This window comes from Zerene cesonia, chromosome 8 (assembly GCF_012273895.1).
Source record: "Zerene cesonia ecotype Mississippi chromosome 8, Zerene_cesonia_1.1, whole genome shotgun sequence".
NCBI lineage: Eukaryota > Metazoa > Arthropoda > Insecta > Lepidoptera > Pieridae > Zerene > Zerene cesonia.
The window spans coordinates 5,619,485-5,632,875 of NC_052109.1; the positions used below are offsets into that span (position 1 = coordinate 5,619,485).

General features: G+C 34.3%; 2 protein-coding genes across 3 annotated transcripts in view; one reads left to right on the plus strand and one right to left on the minus strand.

Annotated features, from left to right (window-relative positions):
- LOC119828417 (dolichyl-diphosphooligosaccharide--protein glycosyltransferase subunit STT3B) overlaps window positions 1-3,770 on the minus strand; it is an 11,452-nt gene extending 7,682 nt beyond the window's left edge. For both annotated transcript variants that reach the window (XM_038350556.1, XM_038350557.1), the window contains exons 1-7: window positions 3,484-3,770; window positions 3,183-3,401; window positions 2,504-2,747; window positions 2,116-2,314; window positions 1,719-1,890; window positions 911-1,089; window positions 254-441 (exon numbers count right to left, since the gene is read on the minus strand). In XM_038350556.1, the coding sequence (XP_038206484.1) occupies window positions 254-441; window positions 911-1,089; window positions 1,719-1,890; window positions 2,116-2,314; window positions 2,504-2,747; window positions 3,183-3,401; window positions 3,484-3,665 (1,383 nt within the window). In that variant the 5' untranslated portion in view covers window positions 3,666-3,770. The remainder of the gene's footprint in view (window positions 1-253; window positions 442-910; window positions 1,090-1,718; window positions 1,891-2,115; window positions 2,315-2,503; window positions 2,748-3,182; window positions 3,402-3,483) is intronic.
- Window positions 3,771-4,051: 281 nt separating this feature from the next.
- The window catches only part of LOC119828730 (BTB/POZ domain-containing protein KCTD3), a 9,531-nt gene continuing 191 nt past the window's right edge, over window positions 4,052-13,391 (plus strand). The window contains exons 1-12 of the mRNA XM_038350973.1: window positions 4,052-4,279; window positions 4,540-4,853; window positions 5,050-5,215; window positions 5,511-5,587; window positions 5,675-5,765; window positions 6,451-6,665; window positions 7,015-7,227; window positions 7,504-7,620; window positions 8,250-8,389; window positions 9,762-9,936; window positions 11,267-11,363; window positions 12,865-13,052. Coding sequence (XP_038206901.1) covers window positions 4,233-4,279; window positions 4,540-4,853; window positions 5,050-5,215; window positions 5,511-5,587; window positions 5,675-5,765; window positions 6,451-6,665; window positions 7,015-7,227; window positions 7,504-7,620; window positions 8,250-8,389; window positions 9,762-9,936; window positions 11,267-11,363; window positions 12,865-13,052 — 1,840 coding nt within the window. The 5' untranslated portion in view covers window positions 4,052-4,232. The remainder of the gene's footprint in view (window positions 4,280-4,539; window positions 4,854-5,049; window positions 5,216-5,510; window positions 5,588-5,674; window positions 5,766-6,450; window positions 6,666-7,014; window positions 7,228-7,503; window positions 7,621-8,249; window positions 8,390-9,761; window positions 9,937-11,266; window positions 11,364-12,864; window positions 13,053-13,391) is intronic.

Below are 13,391 nucleotides of genomic sequence, written 5' to 3' on the forward strand. Positions count from 1 at the left end.
GAATAATTACATAGATAAATTCGTTTTTTAAACTGTATATAATCAATTTTTTTTTAAGTATGAATATTGATTACAGCCGTACAATCAATTGTACTAGTAACATAAAAATGTCATTACATTGGGATCAATAAAATACTACAATCAATAAATTAAACAAAAAAAAGTCCATGTAGTATAAGTTCTAAAAACTTTAATGTATCCCATACCCATACACATGAGTTGATGATTATTTTGATGATGATAGCATACATACCTTATCATAAAGATTCTTTGATTCTTCACTTTCAGCATTCACCACTGGTAGTTCGTCCTCCTTCAGCACTAGATCCAATATAATCGAAAAAGCGATCCCGGCCAGCACGCACACCACCGGAGTGAGTGTTAGCATCAGCCGCACCATCACACCAGCGAAGTATACCGCACTTAAGGCGTATAGCGCGACTGGAAATATCAAACATATTAAAAAAACAGTGTTATTAATTAAATTAAAATTATTACCGTTTACTAAATGACAATGTATGAATATAAATAAAAACACAGATAAAAGTGTTAACATACTTGGAGAACTTATTTCATTATATTAGTATTGTAATGTCGTAACAGTACTAGAAATTTTCGTATTAGCTAATAATGATTATTAACGAAAATCTAATTCGCCTTCAAAATGTCAGAACTAGACCAAGTTTAAATGGGACCACATCGTAGGCACCAGCTTCCACTTAAAAAAGAGAATCATAAAAATTTGTTCACCCATTACAAACTTATGAGGTAAAAAACAAAAAATTGATAACCTCCTGCTTTTTTTTTTGATGTCGATAAAAATAGTCTCAGGCACTAAATGAAATCAGCTATGACTTATGATTATATTTCAATAAAACACATATTATGTAGAAAATAACTAAGTACTTACCAAAAACTCTCTCATCATTTATATTCTTGATGCAATACCATAAGCCCACTGGGAAGGTGCAAACCAAAACATGAAGGTCAAAGAAAAATGATGACCAGGTGGTGGGCTGATGTTCCGACACAGATGCAATTATAGGAATGTGGATCTTTGCATATCCTGTATCCCATAATGAATAGAATCTAAAAATATATTAAATGCTGAACTACTATCCAGACTTAAAAAATTATGCACAATGTGGTATAAAACATTGAGAGTAAAATTATTAACATAACTATGTACGGCATTTGGTAACATAAGCATTGCAGCTACATATTTGAGCCTTGTTGTCTCCACTAAAGTGAGTATTGCATGTATAATGGTATGTTAATAATGCAAACAGATACACATTATAATAACAAAGTGCATTTGCTAGCTTCATTATTATGTTAATTTCGACTGGTATTTACAATTAACAATTGCAGAATGTTTAAGACATTGTTTTACAATACGTCATTAATATAATATATAGTTAGAGGTGGAACCTAATGGCTAAAAAATTTTATCACAATACAAATTTTATAAATTAAGCATTTTGTAGATTAAAGCAGGTTGCAACATGATAGAACATAACCTGCACGCATTCAATAATTTTTGAAATTTGATGCTGAATTTACAATTTGGTCATATAAATTTATATTGCATATAAAAAAATCATTACATGTTTTCTTAAAATATTTATTTCAACTCTTAAAAAGCATATCAGAAGTGCTATACTAGTAGTTGTAGTATTACAGATAAGATCTTCTTTCAAATCAGTCAAATAACATACCGTCCACTCCATGGAGCAATAACTCCCATGTAGGTCAACAGAACAACTACGAGGAACACAGCACCAGCTGCTACAAGTGTGCCAAGTATCAGTAACTGCTTCCACTGTCCTTTAGGATTCAGACTGTGTAAATACTTCAAAGCTCCAACCGCCATTAGTAGAGCAAATACTCCTAAAATATTATTTTATGTCAATAATGATTTAATTAAAATATTGTGTTTCCTCTGCTTCTTTGGATTAGGAAACTTTGCAATTTGTTTTATTTTCTGGGCTAGTAGAGAGAGATGTATATATATTATCTAGACGATAATTTAAATAGATCTGTAAGAACAATAGCCTAAAAATTATTGACATTCATATTTTAAAAAATCAAACCAAATTGGTAGTAATATCTCACCTGATGCAGCCATATGCTCACTAGTTCTGATTGGTTGAAAGCCGACAAATGGTATTTGCATGGAGAACAGTAATCCTATGATATAGAACACTGTATAACTGACAAATAGTCTCTGAGAGAACCTTCCCATTATCAGCAGTACAAACACATGAAGGGGGATCAAATTTATAATGAAAACATATCCACCCCATGCCGACACCTTAAAAAGAATTTAGATTAAATAATATTCATTCAAATTTACATGATAAATATATAAATATCAAAATAAATAACAAAATTTACTTATTGTAATAACAGCACATGTACATTATGTAAATATTTACTTTTCTGTTATTCAATTAACTCAATTATTCAGTATTTCAGTTTAACAATTAAAAGTATAACTCACCATGTAAAAATATGACAAAGCTGTACAAATTGACCAGAAAACGGAACCGCTTTTAACACTTTTCAGCCACAGATAGTATGTGAATTGTAATGCAAAGATAGCTATTCCTTCATTATCATAACTTCCCGCCACAGATCTGCTGCTGTACCCTGGCACTATTGCTATGAAGCAAGCAGCAAACAGACCGGCTCCTCTTGACCATAATTCCGATGTTAACAGATAAGTGGCTATTGCAGTAAGACCACTAAAATAAACAGTTCATAATTGTTGAATGTGAAGATTTAAAAAAAGATCTCAAAGCCATTTTGTTCAATAAAAAAATAAACAAATAGCACTCACATAATTATATTTAAAACTATCTGTACCCGCTATTCCGTTAATGTGTGTGGATTTAAATTCAAAATAAATTATGGTATATGTTGCTAAGAACTAATAACTAAATAACAAGAACCTCCTTGGAATATTTGTTCAGTTTTATATAAATAGATTTGTATACTATTTGCTTTGAATATGTATAGAATAGAATACAGTTAATTTAAATCTAAAAAGTAAATTTAGCTTCATATAGATATTTATATTCTTGTTTCGGAAAATAAACAAGTTCTTCTTAGCCTTAGGTTGAAATAAATGTGTAAAATAATAGGAAAAAAAGACCAATGTTTCTATAAGCATCACAAACCTGAACACAGGGGCTAAAAACACACAAATATCTCTAATATGAATGGGAATATTAAGTGTGTGTAGAATCCAGTGTATGGTACCAGATGTGATCATAAGACCTGGGTAAACTGTACCACCAACAATTCTTCCTAAAGGGTACCACGCCCTCTCATCGAACCAATTCAAAAAATTATAAAACCCATGCTGCACCATATACGCAGTAGATCTATAGTTGAACCTGAAACAAACTCATAACTTTGAAATAAACGGCGCTCGTGACGTATATCAAATAGCCATTAAATTAAAGAAGAAAAACTCACCATGGATCGAATTCATGAATAATACTTTCGAAGCGAATAACTGCAAAAAGCCGGGATGCAAAGCCGGCCAACCAAGCAAGGGTCAGAACTGTAACCGTGATAAGCGTGCTAAAGCCGGTTGTATTGTGGAATATGCCTTGATTAGGACCATGGCCCGGCTTAGCCACAGTAGCTGCGGGCATTTTGCTAGAACAAATACTTTTCACTAGTCTTTTTATTTGAAAAATTATTTCTCATATATGAATTCCAACAATACAAATCTATTGAAATTGATTGACTTTTCACTGACTGACACGTCTCTCTTAAAATTACTTGCCAGATAAGAAAAGTCTTATGATAGTTACCCAAATCTTTATTCCTAAGTACTATTCTTTCTTAAATAGCCACTATTTACTAGTCAATTACATGTTATAGACTGATAATCTTATGTACAATATTACTATTAAGGGAATACAAATTTATTCTGATCTATTTTATTAAAATAAACAACAAATATATTTATAGAAAAATAAGTTTCTAAACGCAATGATGACATTGACATTGTTTTGTTTATAATAATTGACAGAGACATTATTTGCTAATTGGTGACTGAAATATTTAATAATTCTTTGTGAAACGTAAAAGATCAGCTATAAAATAATTATACAAACAAAAAATTAAAATAAATTGTTGACGTCCATAGGTGTAATAATATACCGACATATATATATATATAGTTTTAAGCATATCCCAATTTGCAACTAGTCTTCATGACTAATTATCAAGAAATAGTTAATTTAAATATAGGTGGTACAAGGTAACATTTATATTACTCATTGTATATAAAATAATAATTTTGGGAAACAATCAAATGTATAATACGAGGATAACTATTATTCTCTAGGTGCTTTTGTATTAATTATATACTTTGCTGCTTTATACCTTTTGCTTGTCTAACTTTCACTTGAAAAACATTGATTTCGTGCTCTTTTTGTTACTGTGATCATCTGCAAAGCATTCAATATTCCATTGAAAATACATACAGTTACATATGTAATTGTCTTTTCAATATTACAGATTTGCAACATCATGGCATACTTTGACATGGGTACCAGATACGTTTTTTACAGCTTTACTCAGTGGCCGTATTCCAACAGTACGGGATGAAACTGGGGCTATATTTATTGATAGAGATCCAAACCTTTTTGGTCTAATCCTTAATTTCTTAAGAACAAGGGATATTGATTTAAACAATGTAAATATAAGAGCATTGAGGCATGAGTGTGATTATTTTGGTATAACACCTCTTAGTAGGCGACTGGCACTATGTGATGAAATAAACCATTCATCATGCGGGGATGTACTATTTTATGGATACCTCCCACCACCATGTAAGTCATCAGCCACCATTTGATTACCAGATTTGAAAGTTTTACAACACATAGGATTCATCATGTTAACTTTTAGATTAAATTGAGATGAAAATGAAAGTTTATGGTCCATAATTAATTACATATTTATTTATTTTTTTATTGTTATGATGAATATTATTTATACTATTAGTATAATTGTTATAATGTCTTCTAGCAAATCCTCCAATAAGCAACGGAAGCTCTGGGAGAAATGGTAATAATGGTTCACGGAAAAATCTTACTGTATCCAACTCTGATGTGGCAGCTGTTAGATCACACTCTAGGAATTCATCACTAGACTTGAGGACAGTGGGGCGCATTCCTTCACAAGATCAACTGAGGTTTGTAAATGAGCATGGCCTGGCATTGAGATTATTAGTTTGTAACATTGTTGTTTCCCATATACCATGTTAATATGGATGAATAAAGTTTTTATATTTTAAACTTGAGAAAATTTTAACGTAGAATTTTTTTTACTTTTCTTTTTTGGACTTGTGTAAAATGAATTTCAAAGTATACTTTAGATAATTGTAGTTTAATGCTCTCCTAAATTTATACCCTAATATTGCCCTAATATCTACAGTATTCTAACTAGTTACTTGAGATGAATTGAATAACTATGATATTTAATTTCAGTCGATGTGGCAGGGGACACTCAAGAGCAGCATCTTTGGGCAATGCTGAATGTCATAAAGGTCTTAAACAAAATGAAAGTAAGTTTCATAATACATTAATTATTAATAATTTTATAAAATAAAAAAAACATTTTATTAATTGTCAATATTATTCTTGGTTTATAGACACTTGGTCAGAAAACATGAAGGTTCAAATAATAAAGGCGCATCACAATTGGATTGCTGTAGCATACTCTCATTATGTTATTGGATACAGGTATTGATATTGTTTTATTAATTATAATAGTTTTAGCTTTTTTAAACATTCTTTTTAATTTTTTCTGTTAAATATGTCAGATATCATTACTGTAAAAGAATGAAATGAAATAGATTTTTAATATTGTTAATTACATTTCGTATGAAGTATAAATAAAACGCCTCTTCTGATAGAAGGGATTTTATACCAACGGATCAATGGAATGCTTAAGATGACAAATGAACAATTCACCTACTTTTACATAATAACACAAATAAAAGTGTCATACCCATTTTCACGAAAATTGCGTGTTAAAAAAAGCCATTGCAAACTACAATGCATTTGTAGACCCACACAAATGTACTTATTTTTGTGGTAATGGTCAAATTTCGACCATTGGGTAACTATTGTAATTATAGTGATACTAGCTGCGCCCCGCGGTTTCAACCGCGTAAGTCGGTATCCCGTAGGAATATCGGGATAAAAAGTTGCCTATTCTAGTTGTCCAGCTATCTACGTACCAAATTTTACTGCAATCGGTTCAGTAGTTTTTTGCGTGAAAGAGTAACAAACATACACACATCCTCACGAACTTTCGCATTTATAATATTAGTAGGATAAGAAGTAGTATATAGTATTAGTAGGATTATTCTTCACCACAAAAAAACGCAACTCAGATATATTAACATTCTTGACATTTAAACAGATTGACAGATTCCTGTGGATGGTATGTAGCATTTCAATCGCCAGTACAAGAATCAACCATAGAGCGTATAGCGCTAAATGCTAAGACCGGCGGAGCCACATCTGGTGGGAACAGTTCCGCTGGCACTGATGTGATGCTCGGTGTCTCGAGTGGTCCGCTAGTCAGATTATGGGCCTTTTCTACCCATACCGAACCTGTTAGGAGGACATTGATTGGTGAGTGAGGTCTTACTTAAAAAAATCAATATTTTATGTACCAAATTTTTACACTATTTATAACCTTTTGTGTACTATTTATTAATATATCGCGCGGTAAACCCGGTAATCATTACAGGTCGGTAAATATACATTTTTTTAGGGCCATCTGTGCAGATGGTTCCCCTGATGGTAAGCGATTACCTACCACCCATGAACATTTGCAGAAAAACCATTTCCTTAATGAAACAAATTACTTCATACATTAACAGTATGGTGTAAGTAAATACTTCAATGTCGCGATAGAATTAAATTGATTATACATTTAAAATATGCAAGTTTAATTCTTAATAACAATCACAATTTCCAGGTACATTTAACCTAGGTGTAAGAGTAGAACACCTGCTCTTCGTAGGTCCACAGCTCGTAGCACTAAGCGGTGCGGGTAGCCGCAGCAAAGCTGGTGTATGGCACACCAGCACACAACACTGGCAGACGCAAGATGTGGCCCATCTCACCACATATGATACTGCCGGCTCCTTTCTACTTCTTGGAACTGCTACTGGTGCTGTTAATTATATTGGTAAGAAATTAATTTCGAAAATTAAGGTGAAGATGATATAGTCGTTAAAAGGATATTGAGTTAAAATGTAATTAGACATAGAAACATTTCAACAGGTAGTTAAAATATGTTTTTCAAATGAAATTTCAGCCAAAAATAACATTTACATTAACATTTCTGTAACAGTTCCACAATTTTATTATAATATAACATTTTTAATAGTATTTTAAAAATTATCATTTCTTGGTTAATATTATATTTAACTTGTGATAGCGTGATTTTTCTTTTCATTTTCAGATATGCAAAAATTCCCATTGCGTATGAAGGATAACGATTTGCTTGTGACGCAACTATACAAGGATCCTAATCAAGAGCCCATTACCGCTATATCTGTCTATCTAACGCCAAAAACGAGTAAGTAAATAGGATATTCAATAATATTTGTTAGACTGTATTGATGAGAATTGTTCTCGATAAATATTTAGTATATTGGTATCACATGTTAGTAAAACCATAATACTACTAACTACAGATCACATCATTTTAATGTTACACTAGCTGTGACCCGCAGTTGAAACCGCGTAAGACTGCTGCGTAACCGTATCCCGTGGGAATATCGGTATAAAAAGTGTATATGTGTTATTTCAGTTGTCCAGCTATCTACGAAGCAAAATAGTATTATTATTCACCAATAGATGTTAGAAAAAAAAAAACACGAATAAAACACGAATATGACATTATTTCAGTTGTCCAGCTATCTACGAAGCAAAATAGTATTATTATTCACCAATAGATGTCAGGAAAAAAAAACACGAATAAAACACAAATATGACATTTTCTAAAAAAAAATTCCTAGCTAGATCGATTTATCGCCCCCGAAACCCCCTGTATACTAAATTTCATGAAAATCGTTGGAGCCGATTCCGAGATTCCAATTATATATATATATATATATATACAAGAATTGCTCGTTTAAAGGTATAAGATATCTCTTTTTCTTTCTTATCAAAAATAACAACGACATTTCACACTAATATTTTAAGGTTTATGCGGTAACTGGTTAGAAATAGCGTACGGTACGCGTTATGGTTCAGTGCGTGTTATTGTACAACACCCGGAGACTGTCGGTCACGGGCCACAGCTGTTCCAGACTTTCACTGTTCATCAGAGTCCGGTTACAAAGGTATTTGTATTATTTGTGATATTTTTTACGCTTAGTTCATAATTTTTTTTTTTTTTTTAATGTCATAGCGGGCAGCTGAGCTGGTGGTTCGCCTGATGGTAAGCGATCACCACCGCCCATGAACATTCGCAAAGGTAGGGCCTCTGCGAATGCGCTGCCCGCTTTTTTGGGGTAAGGGAAAAGGAATGGATTAACGACTGGAAAGAAGGAATGGACTGGGACGGGTGAGGAAAAGGAAACAGGCCTCCGGCTCCCCCACTCACCGTACGAAACACAGTGGCATGCCACTATTTCACGCCGGTTTTCTGTGGGGGTGTGGTACTTCCCCGGTGCGAGCTGGCCCAATTCGTGCCGAAGCGTGCTCGACTCCCACAATAATAGAACAAAAAAATAATTGAACATAATCTATACTAATATTATAAAGCTGAAGAGTTTGTTTGTTTGTTTGAACGCACTAACCTCGGGCACTACTGGTCCGATTTGAAAAATTCTTTCAGTGTTAGATAGCCCATTTATTGAGGAAGGCCATAGGCTATATATGTAACACGGGCGAAGCTGGGGCGGACCGCTAGTTCCGCCCCGGCTTATGTTATACTAGCGTATAACATATTTCAATAGCTAGTTTACTATAACTTACTTTTGTTTCCAGTCTATCTTTAAAAGTTTTTTACCTAATTTTAGCAATAGACCAGGGCCGAAGCCTTTAAAAATGGTAAAAAATGAAAAAAAATTACAGTAGGATGAAACCCATTAGAAAAGGTGGGAAATATGATCAAAATGAAAGGAAAAATAAATTACAGACGATCCGAGTTCGGGAAGTGGGTGGGGTTGAATACTACAACTTTGCCTTTTAACTTTTTTCCATAGGACTTGTAGTTTTGCCGGAAATCAAGATAAACTATTTTTTATCCTTAACCCCCCCCCCCCCATTTCCCGAACTCGAATCGTCTGTAATTTATTTTTCCTTTCATTTTGATCATATTTCCCACCTTTTCTAATGGGTTTCATCCTACTGTAATTTTTTTTGGTTTCAAAAATTATCGGCCCTGGTCTACAAAGGTGAAAACGAATAACAAATAACACAAATGCATCATCCTCAATAGCTAACTGTTAAATATGCATCGAAGCTGCTAGATCAAAAATTGTTATCAAAATTTACCATTTCTACTTATATTGTTTATGATCCGATATAATATTATAATCGCGAAAATGTGTTCGTTTCTCTTTCCCGGGAAAATCACTGAGCGGATTTTAATGATAATCGGCAGTGATGTAGCCTATGTACCAGAAATATTTGGGCACGTCCGTGGGCGAACCCGCGCGGCGCAGATAGTACATTACGCAATACAAACTGAAGATTTTAAAATTGCAGGTATCGCTATCAGAAAACTACCTGATCTCGGTGTGCAGCGAGTACAACCACGTGCGGTCGTGGCGGGTGACGCGGTTCCGCGGCATGATCTCCACGCAGCCCGGCACCACGCCCAAGGCTGCGTTCAAAGTGCTCGCTTTGGAGGCGCCCACCGCGCAGGCCCATAACGATTGCGGTAATGGAGACAGACACACACACGCGCGCACGCGCACTCGCGCACTCACACGCACGCACAGACACGCGCACACACACACACACGCACGCACACACGCACGCACACACACACGCACACACATACACACACAATAGATAGTAATAGAAAAAAAAAGAATAAAATATAGTAAATAAAGTAATAAAGTAGAAAATGAAGTAATAATTTTATATGATAATATTATGTGTGGTTGCGAGCCTGAAAAAAAGGATGCCACTCTGGAAACATGACACCTGGACACCTGGAAACATGACACCCCAGGCCTGATTTTTGGCTCACCAATAATCCACTATAATATATCATTTAGTAATGGAATTTACTTAATCTAATACTCCATGTATGAAAGAAAGTCTAGGTAGCTATACTATAGTTCGGCCGTTTATAGAATGCGCTCCTGACACGTCGCAATTAAACTGACGACGTAACTTTGTAATGGCGTTGCAGTTAAAATAAAAATATTTTTGCTGTTTACCGTTTTAACAATTGATGAGCATTAAAAAAAATTATTATATCAATAATCAATGAATGTTATAATTTTGTGCCATCTAATTTTGGTGTCAAATAACTTGGTAAACAATATTTTTCTAAATATACTGCGCTATTACAAGGTTATGTCAGCGCTTCATATTTGTAGTGCTGTGCTAAAAATAACAGGCAAGTATCGTTATCTGTTCTTATACAGTTATACTTATGATATAAAATAATACGTTTTGTTTTTCTTTTTAAGAATTTGAAAATAATGGACTATAAAATAACTTTTATGAAATATAAAAATATAATTATTATTGATAATAATATAATTATACATGTAGGCGAAGATGATGATGAAGACACCACCTCCTCAAGCGAATCGGAGTCTGATTAATATTCTGTACCCACATTCAATTATTCATTCAATTTTGTTATATGAATTACTTTTTTTTGGTTTCCACTTAAATAACGAAAATATAAATTTTAAATGATTCCGCCAATTTAAAACGAAAATAGTCTTAAGATAATGCGGCGGTTCATTTTGGAGGAACGGTAACGAACTCAGTGTTATGTTGTGCCCATCACTAGTCGTGACTAACTGATAGGTGTCAGGAAAGCATTCTCTGAACGGCCGAAGTATAATTACAATTAAAACGGTATTAAGGATTTTTGCTTTGTTGTATTTGGGTTAGCTTGGATTAGCATACTAACAGTTAAAAAATTTACAAAAGTCCAAGAAACATCTACTACTACAACTATCTCCGTGGAACCGGGGCGAAATAAATTTTTTTTTACTAAATAATCTTCATATTACGTTTTACAGGACCCTATGGAGAACAAGATGAAGAACAAATATTCATTCAAAAAGTGGTTCCTGACACGGATACGTTATATGTCCGTCTAGCTTCCAATGGGAAAAGGTATTTATAATCCCGATGGTTAATTTTAATATTTCTTTCAATCAAATTTATAATAAGTCGACATATAAACATTTTAATGTACAATAATTGTTACATCCAGCCGACTTTTCTTTTCGATATCTTGCCGGTTCTCTGTAGAAACTGTTTTCACAAATCAATGTGTTATCTTATACCTTTAAACGAGCAATTCTTGTATATATATATATATATATATATATATATATATATATATATAATTGGAATCTCGGAATCGGCTCCAACGATTTTCATGAAATTTAGTATATAGGGGGTTTCGGGGGCGATAAATCGATAGGAATACTATAGGAATCTAGCTAGGAATCTTTTTTAGAAAATGTCATATTCGTGTTTTATTCGTGTTTTTTTTTTCCTGACATCTATTGGTGAATAATAATACTATTTTGCTTCGTAGATAGCTGGACAACTGAAATAACACATAGGCACTTTTTATACCGATATTCCTACGGGATACGGACTTACGCGGTTTCAACCGCGGGTCACAGCTAGTGATAATTTGAATAAATTGAATAAATAAACGTTTGATTCTGAGTTTTGAGTTTAGCATTGCTTTAGTTTGCTTTTAGCAATATATAGCTGCGACTATCACCGTGTGTATGGCTGTTATTCACATTAACGTACAAATTATTAGATTTTTTTTTAAACTATATAAAAATTTGATCACGAGGCGGGATTCGAACCCGCGTCTTTTTATCCAATGCCTACCCGTAGCAATGACATCCTTGATCGAATCAAGATCTAATCAAACAAAAAAAATCAGTAATCGAATTTGCTCCACTTTCGGTTTTATGTGCCTTTTCTATGAAAAAAAAACTCATTTATAAACCATTTCAATGCTATAAAACTAAAAGATAAATTTGATGTTGTTATCTCTTCTCTATATGTATAAAATTCTCGTGTCACGTGTTAGTTACCATACTCCCCCGAAACGGCTAGACCGATTCTCATGAATTTTTGTGTGCATATCGGGTAAGACTGAGAATCGGCCAATATCTATATTTCATACTCCTAAATGATAAGAGTAAAGTGGAACAGCGTTTGCTGGGTCAGCTAGTTTTAACATAAATTTGTACTTTAGTTTTTTTTTGTGCCATGTCATCCTTGGTAATGGAGCTCGTGGGTCGCCTGATGGTAAGTGCTACCACCGCCCATGAATATTTGGAGAGGCGTAAGGCCGATTGCAGACCTTACGCCTCTAGAAATGGATAGCCCGACCTCAAACTGGAAAGAGAATAAGGAAGGATTGACGAGAAAAACAAAGAAAAGGACTGGGAAGGGTAAGGAAAAGGATATAGGCCTTCGACTCTCCCACTCACGAATGAAACACAGCAGTAAGCTATTTCACACCGGTCACCTGTAGGAGTGTAGTAGTTCCCCGGTGCGAGCTGGCCCAATTCGTATCGAAGCGTGCTTGACTTTGACATACGATTTACGATTAGTGTTAAATAGATAAAATAAACTACAGGGTGTGCACAATCCGGTCGGTGGACGGGTCGCCGGTGTCCTGCTTCGTGGTGGCGGTGCAGTGCGAGGGCGCGCTGCGGCCGCGCCGCCTGCTGCTGTGCGGCCACCGCTCGGGCGCCGCGCAGATGTGGGACCTCACCGCGCCCGTCGACAAGGCGGCGCGCCCCGCCCACCCGCCCGCCGCCAATGGTGAGATCGGTACCAGACATGAAGCACTTGGGTACTGTGGGTGTACCACATCGAGATACTGGACCGGAATGAAGTGGTCTATGTTATGATTGTGATGTTTATAAATGTAATGTAATTAAAATATCGATGTTAAATCATCTTTTATACTAAAAATTATTTGCTATTGTAGTCGTTTCACTTTAAAACCAATGGTATTATATTATTGTAATTTAATATTTTGATGACAGAGCTCTTGTTTTTAACTTGTTTAAAGATGGTAGGAAAAACTGCATACATAAAATATTTATATTGAATAAGAGAAATCTCTTACTTACATTATAATCTATCCCCAGGTGAAGG